This window comes from Lytechinus variegatus, chromosome 14, assembly GCF_018143015.1.
Source record: "Lytechinus variegatus isolate NC3 chromosome 14, Lvar_3.0, whole genome shotgun sequence".
NCBI classification, from domain to species: Eukaryota; Metazoa; Echinodermata; class Echinoidea; order Temnopleuroida; family Toxopneustidae; genus Lytechinus; species Lytechinus variegatus.
The window spans coordinates 17466648-17490861 of record NC_054753.1 but is presented as its reverse complement, the minus strand read 5'-3'; the positions used below and the strand labels follow the sequence as shown (position 1 = coordinate 17490861).

Here is a 24214-nt window from a genome sequence, read left to right as displayed (position 1 = left end):
TCATGTTTTTTAGTAATTTTGGGTCTGCATGCACTTACGAAATGTTGCGTAATTTTGGAACCGCGTACCCGGGGGTCACAATTTTGGTCTCAAAAGTTGCGCGAGACTTGAAAGTAAAAAGTCAGCGAGCGACGCGGTCAAAAAATTTCGCACAGCGGATTTATTGCGAAAAATGTTGAGGGGGGGGGCTGAATCAGCCCCCCCCCAGTCTTTTTAGGGTTAAATGAAACTGAGATCTATTCACCTTGTTTCTGGATTGTAGCTGAGGATGTAGAAGAATGTGTTTGATGTGGCCTCAAAGTCCTTTGCTTCATGGATGTCTTTGAAATGGTACACGGTACACTTCCGCCTGAAATACATGTTACAGCAAAGAAACGAGAACAGTATGTATTAATTATACATGTACACTGTCTGCAAACTTTTCATCTTGAGCAGTTATGGAAATAAATTGAGCAGAACCATTTGAGTGACAAGTTGGATATGTCTCTATGGCAATAGCAGAAGTCGTAGTAATCAAGGTTTTAAATCCGGTTAAGTCCCTGACAACAGGGATGGCTGGATTCACATCACGCTTGAGACAACCACCCTCCTCCCTCCTCCCTATACCAATCCTCCTACTCTCCTCCACCACTTACTTCATCCATATTGTCTTCTTCAGTCACCCCTTCCCCTCTGACCAGCTGCCACCTCGAACTCAAGCCCCCTTCTAAAACTTGATCAACATCTCTCCTCAACACATTCTCATATAACAAGGTACTCTGTTCGCCTTCGCCATCTGATCCACCGTTCCTTCCAAACCAAACATCTGTATAAAACCTTTTTTTTTCCTTTCCATCAGTTCCACACCACACATCGCTCTCACCATTGCTCTCTCGGTCCTTCTAAGAATTCCCATCCCGTTTCCACTCATATACCACATTTCGCTCCTATACAATATTGCTGATCTCACGCCACTCATATAGACTATTCTCTTATCTTCAGAGGAAAGCTTTTCCCCGTAAAACAACCAACCAAGTGGGGGTACCGCGGCCGAAGCGGTCTGACTTTACATTTGAAAGTCTAGGGGTTTGATCCCCAGCCACGGCACCTATGCCCGTGAGCAAGGCATTTAATGGACAGTGCTCTCTTTATACTGCATTCAAATATTCTTGTAACTGGGTGTGCACTTGTGTAAAAAAAATGGAGGAAAATATGTTTTCAACCTCTTTCACTGATATAAAGAGCTATGAATGACAAACCTACCTTAGAGCTGATACTGGATATGTTTCTATGGTGTCCGATATAAAGAGCTCTCTGTTCTTGGCAATAGGATCCGCTGTGACAAGGTCTTGACCAGAATCTGATAAACAAACATCCGAAGAAAAATATAATTTGCATGGACCTTCAGGTTCATATTGTTATCTTGTTCATTATCATCTTATTCAGCAAAAATAAAATTACAAACAGAATAACGAGCATAATTGAAATGAGTATAACATAAAGTGAATAAATTATAAGTACAGGGGCCCGTTGCAGAAAGCAAAAGTTGCAATCGAACGCAACTCAGATCAACCGCAACTTTGCGGGTGATATCTTACGCAACTTGCAATCTATCGCAAATCTCCGTTGCAGAAAACAAGTTGCGATTGATTGCAACTTGCGTTTGATTCGGGTGTGAGAAAAAATAAAAAATCTTCGTGAACGAGCCTGATATGGTCGCGCGCTGTTTCACCCGCAAAAATTTTACAGAAATCCACTGCCTGCACCGGAAATTTCTGCAAAGGTAAGACATTGAATTTCGCCCCTACTTTCTAAATTATGTCATTAATACTTATGTAAACCATGTAATTTTAGCATGAATTGGTATTCTAAGTATAAAGATGCTAAATATCGTTTGACCAATCGAAGTGATGATGTGAAATTGCGAAATTTAATGCACATTTTTCGTCTTGGCATCGTTGAAATTCTCGCACAGACGTACCGAGTGACACATGCAATCGTCTTCCCCGGAGTTGTGGCTGTGCTGTAGTGTGGTGACCTGTGGCGTTGCCGCCGCGTTGCATGTGTAATGTCTAACGTTAGCAATGGTGTTTGTGCGGCCCATTTAATACCGACTCCCGGTAATATTATATTCAGTGTCAGATAAAATACTAATAGTAATGACACGTTAGAATAATGTGAGTAAATCTAATGTTTGGTCCACATTTCAACCTGTTTGGAGAGTTTCCTGAATTCCCTATTAATGTACGGTAGGCTACCGTACCGTAGTCTAAGTCTGAGACTCTGACGTTAGAAATATAGAATTTAGGCATACCTGAGACTAGAGATGCTTTCAGACCCATTTTATTTTCAAGAGCAAATGCTGATTATTCTATTTCCATTAGTTTTTTCTTCAACCAGTCGACTGCGTGCGCGGGCGATCGTATTATTCGGCGAAGGTTTTGGGCACTACGAAACAAAAAACTATATTGAAATTCTCTATCAATCCTAACTAGTCTAGATTGAATACTAGTGCCATTCAGTGCAAAAGACCATCGCCGCATAATTTGATCCTCCGCGCACACAGTCGACAGATTGATAAAGAAATTTACCGAATTCAATGAGATATCAAAGTGATTTATGTACATTCAGGAGATCCCTCAAGACATATCTTTTCAATGCATAAAAAACTAACTTTGAACTAATGGTCCAATCTAAATATCTCGATTACTTTATTCTTATATACCTTTCACTATTTCTTCTCTAAGCGCATAGGGACATGCTATGCTATGTGTGATGCGCTATACAAGAATTGAGCATTATTATTATTATTATTAACAGTTTATCCTGGAAATAACAAAGGTCTGAAATTCAGAATCAGATATATTCCCTATTTCTAAATATTTGGGGAAGATGTCCACAAATATTTCAATTCTGCTGGGTTGAATACTAGTGGGCATATTACTAGTCTAACTTGCACTTGCTTATCAAAAAAAAAGGTTTACATTACACTTTAAAAAGCCATCATGATGGCCATGGGAATTAAAAATGTACATGTGGGCAATACTTTCACATGTAATCTTGCTTGGGTTTGGCCTGCATGGGTGTCGATCACAATATTCAAGTGAGGGGGTGGCCTGTATAATCACCCCCCCCAAAAAAAAAAATAATAATAATTTAGGGCAGAAAAATTATAATGATGAAAAAATGACAAGTTTGATCAGGTTTTTGCTGTGTACATTTTCAGTGACACAACAGAATTTCCATTTTTAGATAAAGTTAAAATGGAATTACAGATTTTCAGAAACGGAAAAGACAAGTTTTTTAATGGAAAATCACTGTCTCTAAGAGAGGTTTGGAGATCACAATTGTTGAATCATACGGGCATCGCCATTGGTAAACCCAATTTTGTTATTTTCGAAATTCTTTTTTAAACTATAGAAAGGGTTAATTTGACAAACTGGTTCTGACTTGAAAAAAATAAATGATTAAGTTTTCTTTCATTTTTTCACCATGATTTGTAATCTTTTTAAATTTTCTTCCATTGTGCAAATTCTTCTCCCCCCCCCCCACTTAGATTGTCAAGACTCAAAATATTCCAGCACTACATGTATATATGTACATGTATGAGGAATAAACTAAACAAAATTCAACTTAAGTGTTTTTTTTTCTGCATTCTATTAGTGGTAGGCCTACCATGATTTATTTCCAGGGGGGGTATGAATTTTTCTGTGGGGAATTCATTATCAAAAATTGCAGTCTTCTCTTAATTTGATACTCCCAAAATGTATTTAAAACATCAGACTGTATAGTTTAATTGATTTGCAGAAAATTGCATCATTCGTTGAAAAAAGAAAAATTAAAATGTTTTAAAACAAAAAACATTTTTTTTTAAATAAAATGTTTTATTAGAACCCTGCTGACATATAGCTTTTATAAAATTATTTTAACTAGGGTCATTTAAAAGGCAAATCAATACCCTTTAATATTTTGGAGTACTAGCTTTAAATTTCACATAAAAACTTGTCTCTGTTTATATTTTCAGGTATGAATATTCATATTTCTTGTGAAATCATAGTTTTTGATTGGTCAATGTTTCAGTCATGGATAATGTCAAAGTCTGAAAAAATCTGAAAATGCTAATTTTATCGGTTACCAACATGCAAGATGGTGGCACACATTAAGTTGGCGCTATGCATGTACGTGATTTTATTTTTCCCTTTTATCTGATAGAGCTGCATGAGGTTTACCAAACTTGTACACAGAATTTTGAAATTTTGACCAGAAAATTACTCATGCTAATTTAGGGGAAATTTATAAGTGTTTTTCAAAATTAACATAAAATGCTTCTTTATTTGTTGACTGATTTTGACTTTGTTTCCATGTGGTAGATGATCATGAGGTTCACCAAACTTCTACCCATTGTTGCAGATTTCACAAGTTTCAAGCCAATATAAAAATGGTAAGAATCAGTGCCATCCTCCCAATATAAATGGAATGAGGAAGGGGGGGGGGGGGTCACTGAGAAGCATTGATTCTTTTATGTAGTTTACTTTGTCAAAACATTTTTTTTATGTTTCAATTGGCTTTGAAATTTAGAATAGTGTTTACATACATGTAAAAGTGATCATAATTCACATTAATTTGTGTATCAAACTAAACTCTTCTCAAGTGTTATCATGACTCCACATTAAAGCCGAACCAACCTTAAAATTTGTGTGAGATATTGAGTGAATGCATTATGAAATGGCATGGAAGGTAGAAGGCCAGATCTCTGTGCAATCACATCATCCTAATTGCCAGAAAATGGTTGAGAAACTTAATATTTTAATGGATCCATATTTTTCCTTGTCTAAGTTGGTACATAATTTTTTTTTTTATACAGGAAGATGAAAAGAAAAAAAGACGAAGAAATTGGCATGATGGGGAGGTGCACTGCCTGTGCCACTATGTTCAAAGGCACAAATCTGTGCTTTTTGGCAAGGCTGGCCATGCCAGCGTTCCGGTAAGAAAGATCTTCCTTTTTAGCTATCATCATGTTCAAAGTAAAGATTGTAACTTTATTCCAAGATGGTCATAATATCTCAATGGATTTCAATTTGTAAATTATTTGTTTCTTTTAGTTTTGGGCTCAGTAACTCAAAGGTTTGCAATGAATTGCAAATATAAAAGAAGCGCACCGTTTGGTTCCCGATCAGTATTTTAAACAGCACGCATGCAATGATGATCTTGCTTGGTCATTGGTATTTAGCGATTGATTGCTAACCTTCGTGTTAAGAAGCCCTGGATATTAAACCTATGAGACCTGAAACAACTCTGTTTAAATTGAGAATTATAATGTATTTGAATTAAAGAAAAAATCAGCTTGATTTCTGTAAATTCTGTTTTATGTTAAAATAAAAAAAATTCTTGGAAATAATTATGTATTTGTCATTTTTCATTCATCCATCAAATGTAGTTTGTGGTATTAACTTTTTTTGGGGGTGTCACACTATACCAATCTTCTACATGTACATGTAAGTATTGTACATGGCTTTGTCCTCAGATTTGCAAGCATGGGTCTTAGCCTTGAATTAGATACAAAACTGCCAGAATAGAGTCAATTCAAAGGTTTGTTAATCCGAATCTGTAATATGGTTCGTTGTCCAAAAACGCAATAAGATTTGTAGTTCTTTAGGTTTGTTGGACAAAAAATGCAATAAGGTTTGTTAATCCAAAGATTTGTTAGTCTGAAAATGAAATACAGTTCGTTAATACAGAATTAAAAATCAAAATATTTTTTTCATGTTCAGGTGGAGAAAAGAAAAAAAAAGTACTGGAAAAAGGCAACGGCAGTACTTAGGGCCAATGGCTACCAGAGGGAGGAGGAGGAGGTCGTCCGGAAGTGGGCTGACCTCAAGCAAAGAGCCTTAAAATATAAGGCCCAGCGAAACATGACAGGTAATGAGCACGATCAATCGGTTAAGGGTTAACACCTTGTTGAATTTTTTTTCATAGATTTTTCTGTAAAAATTGCTTTTAAAGTAATCTTTATCTCAAGTTTAAAAAACTTCAGTTTTATGAAGATTGATGAGTTTGAAAGTACCGCAATAAACCAATTTGTTCATGAGGATGCTGTTGCGTCTCAACACGGACAGACATTCCTACTCAAATTAAGTTCACTCTAGTAACTCCTACTTTAGTTGGATGTTCTTGCACTCTGAACATTAATCCATCATCAAACATAAACTAGTAGAACAAAGATAAATTCTTGAGTGAAATATTGTTTTATTGATGGAGAGATGCTATGCTCAAAGGAGTTGGCAAATTATTGTGGTGTGTTTACTGGTTGGCATGAATATTTAAATGCTAATATTTTGATGATCTTCTTTCATCAGACAATTTTCTTATATGTGATTTATTTTTTATCTTTGGAAAAAAAAAAAATTCAATTTCATCAAGGTAATGAGTAATGGATTTCAGTTTGAGATTTAAACTGACTGTTATATTTATTGCTACTAATGGGCACACATGAGTAATACAGACCCCCATTCACTCACGTGTTATATCATAGCTCATCAAAAAATCATTAAAAATCAATCCCTCGATAGATTTTGCTTTAATTCACTGACATTAGTCACAATTAACAGTGCATTAAGACTTGATATGTTAATCAGGTACTTGACCAGCTCAATCAAAAGTTAAATGGCCTGAAATAAGACTAACCATAATTTCGGCCAGTTCATCGCCAGAAAAACCAGAACTGCATTGTGGGTAATAATGATTAAAATGAAATACAAAAATGCAGTCTAGCCTTCCCAAACGCCTTGATTATGAAAGAGTATGAACATAGCATTATGTCTATCGTTTTTCTTTTGATATACAAACATTTGATCTATTTTTAATGAATTATTTTAATCAACAAAGTCATGTGATCTTTACTTACGCCTGTCCGGCATGCATTGCGCGCAGATGAATTACACTCGTGTGCCCTAATGCTCTTGCTGTGAGATATTGATGACTTCATTTTTTTTTGTGTATTGAAAAAAAAACAGGTGGGGGCAGCCTTGAAGTCCGGCCCACATTAGAGGCTGTTCTGGAGGTTCTCGCAAGAGAAACGGTGCAGGGGGTAGTCGGGTCCTCCGACGAAGCAGGCTTTAGCTCGTCCCAAGTAAGAACATTTTTCAATTTTGATTTTGAAACTGTGATTTTACAAAATTATGCTCAACTGCAATTACTTGGAATTTTGCTGTCCATGTTTTGGAAATATGTAAAAGAAATTGCTCAAAGAACACTTTCTGTTATTAATTCCTCATTCATATCGAGCAAAACACATCAACATTTCTGTAATGTTTCAATGTTGTGAGTAAAAATTTCTGTCTTACGACATTAGATGCATTTGAAAAAAATAATTTAGTGACAGAATAAATTGATTAGTTGTGCATGATATTGTTTAAAGGAGAAAAAAACCCTGGGAACAAGCTCGCTTGTGTGAAAACAGAAAAACCAAAGGAACAATCCAATGAAAGAGAGAAAAATTGACCATCTTCCCATTGCAATGCGACTGTTTTTTTCTAAGTTGTACAGCTCCCCAATCACTTGTTTACATATTTTTTACTGAAATTTCTACTTTTATCAAGCCTGTTCATAAATCAGGTTTTTTTCTATTTCTTTTTTTTCCCTTCATAGGAGGGCATGTTATAGGGGTTCCATTAGGGGCAAAGAATGTGTACTATCATAAGAATGAGCAAAAAAAAGGATGTTTTGGAGTACATTTACAAGGGGGGGGGGGTGTAGAATGATTTGTGGCATCACAAATTTTGGTGATTTTGCCAGTGGAACCTCCATAGCATTAATGATTTCGACATTAAAATGCTCCTTTCTTATTTGCTGTTCCAATTGTTCTCTAACTTTCTTTGATCTTATAATTTGATTGCAACTTTTTCATACAACATGTAAAAGCAAACTATGGTTTCATTCTTCTTTAAAGTTAGATGTAACCATTGTTCTTTTGATCCTTTGATCCTTTTCATTTTTACATTTCCTTTGTCATCTCCTATATCCATCTCATCTCCACCATTTCTACCCATTGTACACATACATTTCCTCATTTATCATGCAATGATGTATACTTGCATTCCTTTGCTAGGATTTTCATGAGAGTCAAATAAAAACAAATAGAAATCATTGATTTGTGGTATTAAGTCAGTACTGTGAAGTTAAAATTACTTCATTTTATTGTTAAACCACAATATTAAGTTCATTGAGATAATAAAAATGCTTATGTGTCAAAATATTTAATCATCATTCAAACTAAATGCAAAACAATAAATGCACTCTACTATTATGTTGATAGATTGTTCAACCATAATGATAAGTGTTGTATTCTGACAATTAAATCCATATTCCTATTCACGGAAATAATGTCTCAATTTGCTGAAGATGTTAAAACTGCCACTCCATGACTTCTGAATTGAGTGGTCTAAGTTAAACCAGGGTTTAAAATAAAAATTGAAGATAGATGAAAATTCACTTAAAATAAGGTACAAGTTGATTTTGCACTTAGACTGCTATCTAATAGTCTTATAATCAATGAACAGGTTTTTTTTTATTCATGCATTAAATCAAATGACAATGTTCATTTCTGCTTAGGACACAATAGATGGAGACAATGAGGCTTGCCTGCTGTTCAGCAGCATGGCTGCAGGAGCGTGTTCACGCACCCCTGATCGTGTCAAGACAACCTCCACTGTCGTCAACACAACAACTACTGTCGTCAACACAACAACCACTGTGGTCAACACCGCCACCGCTGCTGTCAACACCTCCACTGCTGCCACAACCACTACCACAACTGCAATACCTGCTGCAACCACCTCCGCCTCCACCACCAAGACCCCTCAAAGAAAACTTTCCTCAACTGACCAGCTTGTAGAGCTGGAGAAGGAGAGGATTCGACTGCTTGAGAAACAAGTTTCCCTCTCTGCAGAGCGAAACTTGTTTCTCAGTAGAATTGCAAATGCCTTAGAGGCCATTGAAAAAAATGGCATTCAGTCATTGGGAATGATTGAATTTTAAGGCATTTGCAATGTGTATTTCATGTGATGTCCACCTTGGTAACAACAAGCTGAAACTTCAGCTTGTTGGTATCAAGATGGACTTTTCATGAATATACTCTACATGAAGGAAACCATACTCTGTTGATGATTGTTTTTTAATTTGTTTATCTCTTACATTCTTTACCTAATATTTTCAAGTAACCTTTAAAAAAAATCCTAGTTATTCCACAGTGCACATATTGAGAGAAGAAAATTTGGTACACAAAATATCGATGGCCAATGAGAGAGGCATATTAACCATTGGATAGGGCATGAATATGGCATTTTATTGATTTAAGCTGGGTTTATTCCACAAAAAATACATAATATTGGAGATACATGTTCATGTTTCAAAAAAAAATTTATTGCAAACCAACAATTTAGAGATAATTAAGCTTTTGGTTCCTGATCTGCTTCTCATTTCACTGTGGATGCTATTTTTGCCCAAACTAGTTACATTCACTCTGAATGTAGTAACAAGGAGACATTGTCTTCTGCGATTCATGTACAAGTATGGTTTTCTTCACGTCGAATCTTCTCCTTCAATATGTAAATGACATCCATGTCAATTGAAAGGCCAAGTCCATTACAACAAAAAGTAAAGTTAAGCACGATACTGAAAGTTTGTTCACAATTAAATGGAACATAGGATAGTTACTACGTTTATTTATATTATCAAAGTGCAGTAATATGCAATTCGTCTTCAGAATAGAAATGATAAAGTCACTGCTACTACCATCAACAGCAACTTCCAGAATAAAAAAAATGTTTATTATTTTAATGTTCAGGTGGAAAATAAAAGAAGTAGTACCGGAGTAATGCAACTACTGTTTTGAAGGTAAATAGGTTTCTGAGGAAGGACATTATGAGGAAGAGGCTGAGCTTAACAAACCGTTTGAATGTGATTTTGATGGAATGTTCAGTATCATAAATGCTTGATTTGTTTTTTGTTTTTTAGTAAACTTTTTCAGAGTGGACTTGGCCTTTACTAAACATAACAATTTGCTTTTCAAAATGTTTTTTAAACCAATTATTCCTGACAATAAAATCAACCTTACCAAAGGTGTGTTTCATTCCTAACAATTATTGCAAGCAACACTTCTTTTCAACTTGGTATTGTATTTGAACAAAAATGTGTACAGGTACAAAATTGAAATTTTGCTGCATTTGCTAGAAAAATTTGCATGAAAGTAAAATCAAACTTAACAAAGAAAGAGATCCATTATAAAGGATACTTATTCTACAGAGCATACATTCCTTAAAAAAAAGGAACAAGAGTATTTGGCCATGGAAAAAAAGACAACTTGAATAACTAATATATAATTACATTGATGTACATGTAAATTCAATGTAGATTAAAAGTCTAAAAACCTTCAAGGTAGTGTTTTTTAATGGTATAAAAATCCAGCAATACCAACACATCAATAGTATATTGATGCTCACCTTGTTCAAACATTTCAATGTTGCTAATTATCAACACTTGCTGAGGTTGAGATTTGACATGAAAGGGCATTTTAACTCGAACAATCACTTTGAAAGATGCGTTAGATTGTGTAAAGAATATAAAAAACGCAAATCATTCTCAAGACACTTTTAAACGCAATGGTAGATTCCCTTGCATTGTTGTATATGAAAATAATAACATGACAACTCAGTATGTTTTACATATTATGTTAATGTCTTGCCATAATACGAACCTTTTAAAATGCTCAGTATGTTTTATATACAGTAGTATATGAATGTCTTGCCATAGTTGGAACATTATTTAAAATTGTGTTCTTAAAATCTTCACCACAAAAACAGTGTGTGCCATTTTGATGCATATTAAACATGCATTTCAAAAGTACAAGGATTCTTTACTTGGCTTTTACAAAATGAAGTGTTTACTGTGTTATAGCAAATCACAGTTTCATCTAGTGGACAGTAAATATTTATTCATAATGGAAGAGCATCAGTGTATATAATTTGAAAACTTATGACCATGTTGTTAGGTATTTTTGAAACGGACTACAACCAAAAGAAATTTGACCAACAAGTGTGTAGAAGGTTATACGTAATTGCCAGCTCCAAATATTACTTTTTAATCAACTTGTTATCCTTATGAAGGGGGGGGGGGGTGGAAATTATTAGTGCTTACGGCATTACATAAATCCCAGCATTGATATAATGATAAAGCCATTGAAAAAATGATATACTACACAACAAAAGACTGTACGATCTGGGCCCGGACAGCGATGGCCGCTGCATCTCCCCTTTCCCTGTTGATTTCTCCTTCCATGTTGTCATCGATCATGTGGTCATCTTCATTATCGTCTGCTGCTGGCTGTCTGAATCTTTTACTAATGTTGAATAATATGCAGCATGCAGTAATGATGTTGCAGGCCCTATTTGGTCGAATTTGTAGGCCATGGCCGAGCAGACATCTAAATTTATTTTTTAGCTGTCCATTCACTTGCTCGATGATTGATCTCGTCTTGCACTGTGCACTGTGGAATAAGTAGATAATGTATGATAATCAAAAGAATTTCATTTTGAGCAAAAAGATATTTAAAGACAAATTGAAGTGTATCTTTTAAATGCAATCTGTATGGACAAAAATATTCAAGATAGCTTTGTGATGAGAAAAAAGAAATAAGGAAAATATTTGGTTTGAAAAGAAGGCACAAAAGCTATCAATATTTTGGCATTATAACACTACGAAGGCTTAGGATTAGCGGATATATCTCAAAGCAAACAATATCATTGTTAGTGGATACATGAAGTATAGAAAACATTACAGAGTACATGTCTAGTCGTAAATTTTCCAGGATTTCTTGTAATCACACACGAGTCTGCCAAAACTGTTAAAGGACAAGTCCACCGCAACAAAAATTTGATTTGAATAAAAAGAGAAAAATTCAACAAGCATAACACTGAAAATTTCATCAAAATCGGATTTAAAATAAGAAAGTTATGACATTTTAAAGTTTCGCTTTATTTCACAAAACAGTGATAGGCACATCTCGGTCGGTATGCAAATGAGGGAACTGATGACATCACTCACTATTTCTTTTGTATTTTATTATATGAAATATGAAATATTTGATTTTATCGTCATTGTCATGTGAAATGAAGTTTCATTCCTCCCTGAGCATGTGGAATTCCATTATTTTAACATTTCGTGCTTCAGGCAAGGAGGTCCTAATCATCAAATTTGTAAAAATTGAAATATTGTATAATTCAAACAATAAAAACAAAAGAAATAGTGAGTGAGTGACGTTATCGACTCTCTCATTTGGATGTAACTGGCTCGTTCATATGACTATTTTGTTAAAAATAAGCGAAACTTTAAAATGTCATAACTTATTTTACATCCGATTTTGATGAAATTTTCAGCATTGTGCTTGTCTGATTTTCTCCATGATTCAAATCAACATTTTGCTGAGGTGGACTTGACCTTTAAATATAAGAATTACTTTTCACTACAAGGCGGTTGTTGACTTGAGAAGGTAGACTTATGCAGACACAATTGATATACGATAAATTGCATGATGGATCATAAATTGAGTGTCGACTGTTATGTGTAGCATTTATTACATGGTACAGAAATCGCTCATTCAAGCGATTTCAAAAATTTTCTTTTTTTACATGGAAAAGTTGAATTGCTCACTTGTTGTAGGCTTGTTCCTCTGGTGTCTGTGGATTAAGGATGGGGGTCATTAACCATGTCATCAAGGGATAACCAGAGTCACCGAGGATGATCCCTTTCAGTTCTCCATTATTGTACTTGCGGTACAGTCTGCTATTCTGTTAACAAATTAATAGAATAAATCAAATTTACTAAGATATCTCAGCTTTATGGTGATGCTTTTCTAACAATTAAGTTCGCATAATCTTGTGAAGATATTGGATTTTCCTTCTCATAATGCTTTTTTTAACAAGGATTAGTTATGTATTGCATGGGATCTATGATCATTTGCAAAGTGGCAATTCAAGTCCACAGCAATTTATCTAGTATTTGACATTAAGTACAAGAATACAATTGTACAAATCTAAATGCAAATGATGCTGATTGTTTTACTCCCAAAGAATAATTATTACTGTGGTGATAACTGATAAAGGTCTGCAAGCATAGACTATACTATGTTATTTCATGTGACTACTACCAAGGAGCTGGCTCCTACAAAGATGGTCACAGTGATGTTGTTGCAGCTAACCTAATATGTCTCTTGTATATCACAGTGATGTTGTTGCAGCTAACCTAATATGTCTCTTGTATATATACATATGTTACAAAGAACTGACTTCTAGTATGTTGTTTGCCTCCAACATAAGTCGGTGATAATTACCTGAAGAATCCTGGAGTCGTGGGTACTCCCCGGCCATCTCGCAACGACATTTATTATCTGGAATTTTGCGTTGCAAGCCAATTGGACGTTGATGGAAGACCTGCCCTTTCGATTGGTGTAAACGTATTCATCTGGGCCTAATGGGCAGCCATGTAGGCACACGTGCGTGCCATCAACAGCCCCTACCACTCTCGGGAAGCCTGCGATTCTATAGAAATCCTGAATATTGGCGGCTGTTTCGGCATCAGTCCTGGGGAACTTGATGAACTGCCAAATAACACATACAGGATAAAGAAAACAAAAAGAATATTTAACATTATTTTGTGGAATTAAAGATAAGTCTCTTTTATTGCACTGTTATGCTGAGAAAAAATTATTATACTTGTATATACTTTTGTTATTGGAATGTAGAAATATATCAAATTAAATCAAATCAATATTTCCCTTGTTTATGTGAGTATGATAATCCACAAAGAAAGGGATGAATGATGTTGTATGAGCAGTGAAAATACAGCTTGGAAAGTCGGTGAGCTCAGAGGCAATGAGAAGAGAAGTGGCAACAACCCTTAAAAAATTTCTAAAATGATTTTCTTCAAGATAAAAGGGGGCAACATTATGAGGCAATGTTTACAACAAAGTGGCAATCAAACTTAATGTTTGTATACAAATTTGGGATGCCTTTGAAATTGTCTGCCCCATATCCAAACAGGTACCATGAGCATAAAAATTATGGTAAATTGGTGTTTGAATCCCATCATACCAAGTACACCAATTTAATTTCTGTAAGGTATTGAGATTACATTTTGGTAAAAGACAGTATTTCATGGCTTTTCATAGCTTTTAGAATTAAGTGGGTTTTTTTTTTTGGGGGGGGGGGGGGTGGCTGACAATAAAAAGGTTGCAATAAGATTGTCATTTTATATTTTTGAAAAATGTTGTCGATAAAGTGGGGTGTAAATGCTCTCACCTGAATCATGAAAGGTTATAAATAATTTACACGACTACCGCATATGCACTGGCATTAATATAGGCCTTGATTATGATTGAGGCAGAGATGTTTGTTCAAAGACTCGTATAAAGCTCATATATTCATTTTCATTTAATTTATAATTATTATTTCATCATTAATTACTATCATTATTATTACCATCATTATCATTATTACCATTAATGTTATATTTATCTAAGTTATTATCTATTCAAATTTAACCAGACCCATTCTTATCATAAAGATGGCTCAAACATACTACAAATGATGAATGTAATTATTTTCGTATAGCATAACAGTATATAAATTAAGGTTACTAATTAGTAATAGAAGGTAGTGCACTGGGGTTTAGGGTGATAGTCTGATAGACATAGTGCATGTGCCTGTTTTATTACTATAGTCAGGGGCAGCAAAAGGGGGAGGGGGGCTGAAAAATCACAATTGTATGGTCATTTTTGCATTTTTGTACATGGTTTTGGAAAAAAAGTAGGGGCTGAAGCCCCCCCCCCCCGTTCTGCGGTCCCTTATTGTTTCATGCTTTGGTGAATTACCTAAAAATAAAAAATAAAAATTAGGCTATTTTGAAAATAAATCAATTTTCTTTTTATGGTAGATCAATAAAGAAATTTGCCAAGAGATTGGTTAGATACTATAAGTATTCTAGGCATGAATGAAACTAGCATGATTTCAAAATATTTTAATTGAAGGAAAATTCCTAATTAATTTAGATTTCAGTTGGAACACTTAAATTGATTTGAAGAGACCATCGACTTCATTGTATCAGCAGGCAGGGCGAGCACGATCGATAAGCTAGCTCCTATCTTCAACAATAACAAACGAAAGTTGGATGTCGACTCGAAATTTTCAACCCCACTTCTTCAAAAAGGGTTGGCTTTAGAAATTGTAATCAATAGAAGTACAAAAAAGGAGAACCATTTAATGGTGAGTATATCAAGTCAAACATTATCGACATGCATATTGGCATTCATATCTTAGTTTGCGGTAATAAATTATTAATATGGATTAATACATCCAGTTCCGAATATCACTAGCAGAATTTCAGGAGCGCTCACCATGCATGCTAAACCGCATCCTGCGGGAAAGCCCCGGCCGTGCCTGCCCGCTCGCTCTGCACCGTCGGGCCGGCTGGATTACGGCTATCGCCGGATAGGCGTCTATTAAACTCTAAGTAATAATATCCATTTACGTTTTTTTTAAAGTTTCGTGCATTATCATCTTCACTAACTAGACTCTATTGAGTCTTGATCTATGACATGTAAATCTAGAAGTCCCTCATTTATTTCTGCATTTCAGTTGACAAACTCTGAAACATACAATTTTAAGTGTGGTGATCATGATGAAGAAAATAGAAAAGTAAAGAATAATTACCTGGCTCTTGTGACCACACAAGGCTTCAGAGACCCTGTGGATTATCCTAGACACGGTGCTGCGATGAATGCCATGGATATTTGCATCACTTTCCAAGACCGATCCGGTTGCGAAGAAATTAAGGCTTATCAAAACTTGTAATGTGGGGTGGATTGCCTTGTTGCGTTCCGTTGTTGGTGCGATTTGATTGGTGAGTAGATTAATTAGAAAGAAAATTGCCTCGCGACCGAACCGGTATCTCTTAACTAACTGCGTCTCAGAAAGAGAGTCGAGGGGCTGGTCCCTATCCCTTATCACTCGGCCAGGACGTGGCTGCACTTCCTCACATGCCTCAGCTTCTGCTAATAGTATGGCTGCCATGTTGTTGCTATGTTGTTGCAACTTGCGTATGATCACTGATCAAACGCAAAGTTGCGTTTGATCGAGGAGAGTTGCGCTTGATAGATGCGTTAGAAATCAAACGCATCTCTTTTCTGCAACAGAGTTGCGATCTAACGCAAAGTTGCGTAAGATTCAGGGGACTTGCGTTTGATTTTTGGAGTTGCGTTTAAACGCAACTCTTTCTGCAACGGGCCCCAGATTATATAAGATTTATTTCATACATAGATATGGGCTGGTTTGATATCTGAGTAAAGATACATGTAGTTTAAGAACGAAAACAATTTTCAATATAGTACTTACTGTTTTCCACATGCCTATCTTGCATGAGAAGCTGGTAGACCGAATCAGGCACTTCTGATTGACGATAATACCATTTCACAACCACATGGACATTATCTCTCTTGCTCTGAAAATTAAAAATCAATTGCAAATAAAACCAGTCAGATTGCACAAATCATGCCATTTTAATCAATTGTATGCCAATGCAGAAAACTTTCTTTGGTGAAAAAAAATTAAATGTTCCAATTGAAGGCCACTTTACTTAACATATTTCTTTAATCTTCCACCCTTTAGGGGTACCAGATCATGGTACATGTATGTGACAACATGTATCATGGACCTGGGGGGTGTTTCACAAAGATTTAAGCATGACTTAAGTCGCACTTAAATGCCGACGCGTACATGATATGCAACGCGCGATCTTATTGATAGATACGCATTAGTGCGCGTCCTCATGACAAGATCTGACCAATGTGGTCAAGCCTTTCATACCGTACGCAACTCGGTATTTAAGTGCGACTTTAAGTCATACTTAAATCTTTGTGAAACACCCCCCAGGTATATACATATGTACAAGGTCCTATTCTCACAAGGTACATGTATGCCTCCAAAAGAATGGGGAAGAAACAAGATATGCCTTTCTTACAGTCATTTCAACTTTAAAATTAAGTCTTGTATGTTTTCTTGAGTTTTTAATTAAAATAAATGATTGAATGAAACTGAACAAGTGTCAGGCAAACTTGTTATCAACTCAGCATAAAAAATACAGAGGAATGTAAATTAATGTGTTATAATTAATAGCCAATCAATAATAAAAAATAAAATAATCATATAGCCTAATGATAATCACTATGAATAATAATGAGCCTAGAGCTTACCACTTTGAATTCATGCACAGCACAGATGAAATAAGGCATTTCAGCTCGGGGGCTTTCCATGTATACATCATCTAAAGAAGGGAACAGAAATAATCACCTATTGAGTTAAATAAGGATATAAATTTTATGTCTTTGAGTAAAACAGAATGTAGATTACAACACAAGGAATTACTGCAATATTCTATAATTTAGGATCAGCAAAGTTATAAAATTGAACCATTTTGCTATGAGTGACGTACACACTGTACAGCACACCAAAATACATAAATGGGATAAACACGATTGTTTGAGCCAACTTTTCAGCTAAGCTATCACATTTCACATTAGGATATATACATGTATATCATAATATAAAATCATAACATGAAGTGCACAACATTTTTTTTTCAGCATTTCTTAAACTTAGAAGGAAAATAAATGCACACACACAAAATAAAAAGTTCTTCTACATTAACTGTTGGGTGGGAGGGGGGGGGGGAATAATCCTTCAATCATTTGGATACATTAAATCACCTAAAGGATACATGTACATCAGATGAATATGACCTAAATATGCCAGTGTTGTCAATCTTTGAAGAGTAAAATAAAGCGATACATACCTCCAACTTCATACTCTGTGCCATCCTTTGCCCTATAAAGCACCACCTCACCATCACTATTGCGCTCTGTCCTTGATTCCAAAGTGCTCTTACGAGAATGACTCCGTCTCGTCTCATGTTCTCCATCATCCTGCTTATCGTTTTCAAGAGAACGCTTTCGTCTGTGGGTCGGTGTTGACTGGTTGGAGGGAGTCTCCCCCTCCCCTTCCTTCTTCTCACCCATTGCAGATTGGAAGGAGAGGTTGAGGGTCAAAGTTGAATTCTGTGAATAATAAGATAATAATTATGCTAACTTTGGCTGTGGGTATAAGGCAACTCCAAGAGCTGGGCCATGTAAAAAAAAGTCTAACAAATTATTTTTACAAGTGATTTTTAGAAGTGATTCCACATACTGATCATTAAGCATTGCATTATGGTGCACTGGCCTCAAGTTTTCATTTTCCAGTTCAATTCAATCAAATTAACATTTTTTGGCATAATAAGATAAGAATCAAAATAAAAACATAATCAAGAACAATTCAATGAATAAATGCAGAGATTACTTTAAGAAGTTAGAAATTATTCTACACCAAGAGTTCTACAAGTACATGTAATGGCCCACAATCAATGCAACCAAAAAGTGGAAATACATGTATCATACAAGGACATGATTACAAATAATAAAATTGATGTATTATTTCAAAATATTACATTGTAAGTTTTACGACTAGTCATAACCCTTCACAAAACATTCAACTACATGTATTAACTTGCATTGCAGTGCAAAAATGTGTACATCGAACAGCAACATTCCACACTCCAGAAAACAAGCACTACGTGTATCAATCATGTCAGATTCAGAATAGGAGAGGATTATTGCTGAAAGACCTTCCTGTTTAAAGGACAAGTCCACCCCAAAACAACTTGATTTCAATAAGAGAAAAATTAAGCAAGCATAACACTGAAAATTTCATCAAAATCAGATGTAAAATAAGAAAGAACTATGACATTTTAAAGGTTCGCTTCATTTCACAAAACAGTAATATGCACATCACGGTTGGTATGCAAATGAGGGAACTGATGTCATCACTCACTCACTGTTTCTTTTGAATTTTATAATATGAAATATGATAAATTTTGATTTCCTCATCACTGTCATGTGAAATGAAGTTTCATTCCTCCCTGAATACGTGGAATTCCATTATTTTCACATTTTTTGCTTCAGGCAAGGAGGACCTAAAAATTAAGCCTGAGTCATATCGATTATTTTGAAAACCGGTGTTCGACAGCTCTAATTCGATCGAACATCGATGCATCGAATATTGAAGGCGGGGAAAATTTAGTCTTTTGTTTTTGCGTCGATGCGATGCGCTTTGCATTTGCACTACGCACTGACGGTATGCGCTGGCGTTGGCCGGGTGAGCGTTGCACAAGCAGATGACAGAGCAAAGTTCGTTTGTATTTTCCATGATCACAAAACACACAAAAAAGGCCGGGGACCAAAGCAGAATTCTTCCCAAAATATCTTCAACAATGATATTTGCAGATGACAACATATAAGTTTAAAATGAAACAATAATAAAGACATGAATCACGCAGTCGATCCGAATGATTTTCGGTCGACTAGCATTCGCAGTCCATTCACCAGCCCCGTCCGCAGCTCCGTACACTCACTCTCCCGAAACGACAGGCGTGCTTGACGTCAGCGCCAGCAAACAATTGCAATCAACGGAGAGCGCTGTAACTTGCCTGAGATTGTGTAGTTGGATCCAAAATGAGCTCCAAATAAATTTATGGGAATAAATACGTAATTTTCTCTGGATGGTCATTTGAATTGCTATTCAATGCTGATATAACGATTGTGAGGAAAGATTGTGGAATATGAGTTATGACGATGTTCGAGAATTAATCCTGATAATGACAATCCAGTTTTTTTAGACGCAATTGAGCATGCGATCAAAATAAATACGAATGTTTCGAATCGAGCCCTAAATTCATCTAAATTATTACGATTTAACAAGATTTAATGGTCATACTAAGAATATTGACGATGTCAGCAAAGTATGTTATGTTCATGGAAGAAATAATACTGGGATTATTTCTATTGTTCCATCTCTGGACGTCTCCTCCAAGCTCCGAGAAAATAAGCACAATGCGCATGCGTGTTTGATGACGTATGACATATTTTCCCATTCATGAAATCAGAGCCCAAAGTTGGGCACAAACTAGCTTCAAATTGATGGGAAAAAATATCAAACGCAATTTTCTCTGTTTTGTCATGTAAAATGTTATTATATGGTGATATTACGAACTTGAACAGAGTTGTTGTAGACAATGTTCGAGAATTAATCCTGACGTGATGATTATTTTTTTTAGACAAGTGCACTAGCTCGACTCAAGAAGTCAAGTCGATCGTCATGAGATGTCCGCCATTGAAAATTGAAACGAAATACAAACGTTTCACATCAAGCTCTAAATTCATATTAATGATTATCATATGCAAATTATTGTTAAATATTACGATTAAATAATGTTCTATGGTCATGATTTTAAAATTGTTCATGAAAGCAAGATTTATTTTACGTTGATCGCGTCAATTTCCGGCCATTTTCTGGTTTGATTAAAGAACAGTACTGCGCATGCACGATCGATGGCCATGACTTCCATCATGAATTCATCGTGCATAAATTATCTCGGCACGAGCAGACGAGTAAGACTCGAACTATGATCGAAATAAACTTCAAATTAATGGTGAATAGCATCATAATTACTCATTCGGTTTCATTTTGGGGGCAATAGAAATCAAGTAAGTAGTAGTAAAGTTGGACATTACTGATATTTTGATGATTGATTGTGTAAACCAAACGAATCGGCCGGCCGACGTATTTTTTTTTTTTTTCGATGCACCGATTTTGCAAAATCTGCACCGGTGTTCGATGACATCGATCGAACACCGATTTTAAAATCGATTCGACTCAGGCTTACTAAAAATTCGTAAATAAATTGATATACTGTATAATTCAAACAATAAAAAAAAAAGAAATAGTGAGTGACATGAGTCAGATCACTAAACTTTCAATGTTATGATGGTAATTCAACAGATACCGCCAATTCGGCCAAAGTTCATTGACCTTTGACCTTGGTTATATGACCTAAAACACACACAGGATGTTCAGTGATACTTGATTAACCTTATGTCCAAGTTTCATGAACAAGTTACTTTTTAAGTTATGATGTCATTTCAAAAACTTAACCTTAGGTTAAGATTTGATGTTGACGCAGCCGCCGTTGAAAAAGCGGCGCCTATAGTCTCACTCTGCTATGCAGGTGAGACGAAAATGATTTATTATTGCAATAATAAATACGGTATTTACAATCAATGTGTATATTTTATTATTTAATAAAAAACATTTTTAAAGGTATTGGTTAACTTTGTGAGCAGCCGATTTAAAAAATTCTCAAACCAAGATGAAACATGTGTACAAGTGCATGTATTAATAATAATAATAGACAGTTCTTGTATAGCGCATAACGCATAAATAACGTCTCTATGCGCTTCCAAAGGACTTGGATATTATTACCCTGGCTTTAGAACTAATAAACCCTGAAAACAACCATTATTGAGAATGAAAAGCTAAAACTACAAGGCAAGCACTGATTTTGTGGATAGGCGTCTTATAGATGTCTATTAGTACACATACATGTAAGTGTATGGGATGAAATTAAGATGGTGTTTCCGGTCACTTTATATTTCGATTTAAGCATTAAATAATTATTTTCGAACGCAATTTTTTTCTGGGCTTCATTTTTGTTACATATCACAGACACAGGTGACAAGTGTGACCTTCTAGCTAATTTTTTTTTAAAAGTCAAACCAATGTTAACCAATCACTTTAATCTATGAATTTTTCTTCACGATGGCACTTGGTAATACAGCTGATAAAAGCGATGTACCAGCTACGTACATGTACGTCATATCGGAGCGGGTTCAAGGGTCAAGCCTATTGTATTGACTCGCAGTGTTTACAATATGGATACATGACATCGGTCTAGTAAGAAATGTCAAATTTTTCTTATTTTAGGGGGAAACTATCATACCTTTATACACATAGGTGTATAAAGGTATGCAAATTAATGAAATTTTGGTCTATGTAATGTATGGACCACTGGCACTAGTTCTGAAGTTAAATATGAAGGGAATTCCCATAATATATGGTCTGGACTACGATCTTCTCCACGCTGGCATAGCCTGCCTTGTCTTGGATCAGTGATCAAATGACAATATCAAAATCATAAAAAATATTATCATTGAGTCTTCTAGGCTACACTAATAGGCGTAAATACAAATTCCCCATTCTACCGACTGAGCTATCGCAAGGCGCATGCCTTTTTTATTGCTCGAATTATTTTTGGCAAAATAATTCGAGCAAAAAAAAGTCATGCAATTGCAAATATAGACCTACGCACTTTGGCCAGTAGAGGCGCACGGCCAATATGGGAGACTCTCTCCAATAGGGGAGACAATCTCCCACATTGGAGACTTGCTTTGCAAAAGGACAAAAGAAACAACACCAACAAAAGCACAATTTTTTCACCCAAAAGTTTGTCTCGCTGAGGTCAGAAGCCCATTTGTTTTGTGTGTGGATGACAACAAAAATCCTTATCAAAACAAAAGTAGACGGTGAATTTTTAAAGTAGACGGTGAAAAGGTGTAAATTTTCATGAGGAATCTGCTTATCACATTTTTATTTGCCGCCAAGGTAATCCTTTTGCCGCAAATGTAAACAAAGGAAATTAGTCTCCAAAACTGGAGACTGTCTCTAAAATTGGATACCCAAATTCTTTATAAAAGTCTCTGATATTGGAGATAATCTCCCACATTCAGACAGTCTCCAGACTCCAATATTGGCCGTGCGCCTCTACTGTTGGCTGTAGACATAAGTGAATGCCAACGCCTCTGATGTCAACACATTCACACTCACAGACAATTCAATTTCTACTACAGGCAAGCAAAGCCAAAGGCACACTCACTCTCAGTCACTGGCACTGCACTCGGTGCAATAACAAACAGCAGTGTCACTATAATAAGTATCATTGTCATCATGTCATTGTCAGCTCAGCACATCAAACCTCGTATAACATGTATATTAATGTGTGAGTGCTCCGACACTGGCACTGGCTCAAGACAAGTAAAAAAAAACATCATTAACTCATCGCATTTTTAACTAAAGAAACACAATTATATGAAAATGAGTGACTATTTATATTATCTTTAACATTCAAAGAAAAAAAGGGTATATTAATCGATCACACTCACCGTCTGATTACTACAGCAAAATCAATTTAACACTACATATTTGGTGATTCGCTACCACTTTTGCATTAAAGGATTTCCGTCATTGTTCATTCCTGAGAATTGTATGGTATCGTAAAGTAAAAAATAAGGGGGAGAAAATTTTATGTCCATTTACGTGGAAGTCCCACGGAATTACTTCTATTTCCATGTATTGGAACTCCGGAGAGCGTTTCATTATCATTTAGTATTTTTGTCAGCAAGTTGTCAGATCTGACATCTTTCCGTGATTTCGATTAGCTATTAAAGAGGCCCATGCTATTCATGTAGGAAGGGGTAGGCCTATAAAGCCGTTTCGACATGCCGCTCTTTCATCTGTGGACTTGTCAGGTTTTTTTCTTTTTCTTTGTTTCTCTTTACTTGATCTTCCATTCTTTCTTTCCCCTACCCCCATTTCCTTCTCCGTCTCTCCTCTTCATTTTGTTTCCCCTTCTTTCATTTTCACTCTCTTTTTGTTAACCCCCTCCCCTTTCCTTCATTTTCTCTCTCTTCCCCCTTTTTTCACTCTATCCTTCTTTCTTTCCCTACTCATATCATCAGTTTTCCCCCTCTCTTTTTTCCACGCCCCTTCCATTCTCCTCTTCCTTCCTTCTCTCTCTCTCTTTCTTTCTTTCTCTCTCTTCCCCTTCTCTCCCCTCCCCCTTTCCATCTTTAATTCTCTTTCTCTCCCCCCATTTCATTCTCTCTAAACTTACATACGGTACATCTGAAAACAACATATAATTTAACATTAATATAATAAAGTTTATTTCATGTAAGCATAATGAATGAACAATTCCAATAATTCATCAATACTAAATCCGTTATATACATTATAACTTCCACTCACTACACACTGCCTGAGAACAAAATCACAATTAAACAAGATTTGATTTTAACAAAATATACAAAAGCTTGGACATCTTCAAGCAAGTGCTTCATCTAAACTAATTATTCTTAAAACATGTGATTAAGATTAAGAAATAATGATTGTTGATTATATCTCTTCTTCTTCTTGAAAGTGTA

At 35.6% G+C, this 24214-nt stretch overlaps 1 protein-coding gene and 1 long non-coding RNA gene across 2 annotated transcripts in view; one reads left to right on the top strand and one right to left on the bottom strand.

Annotated features, from left to right (window-relative positions):
* The window catches only part of LOC121427406 (arginine-glutamic acid dipeptide repeats protein-like), a 44461-nt gene extending 21178 nt beyond the window's left edge, over nt 1-23283 (bottom strand). The window contains exons 1-6 of the mRNA XM_041623781.1: nt 23174-23283; nt 17878-18139; nt 17279-17349; nt 16422-16527; nt 1243-1339; nt 245-349 (exon numbers count right to left, since the gene is read on the bottom strand). Of these exons, the coding sequence (XP_041479715.1) occupies nt 245-349; nt 1243-1339; nt 16422-16527; nt 17279-17349; nt 17878-18100 (602 nt within the window). The 5' untranslated portion in view covers nt 18101-18139; nt 23174-23283. The remainder of the gene's footprint in view (nt 1-244; nt 350-1242; nt 1340-16421; nt 16528-17278; nt 17350-17877; nt 18140-23173) is intronic.
* Nucleotides 1718-4965, top strand: LOC121427407. The gene is made up of 2 exons (XR_005971690.1): nt 1718-1762; nt 4844-4965. It is a non-coding gene; the product is annotated as an uncharacterized LOC121427407 (long non-coding RNA).
* Nucleotides 23284-24214: the final 931 nt, after the last annotated feature.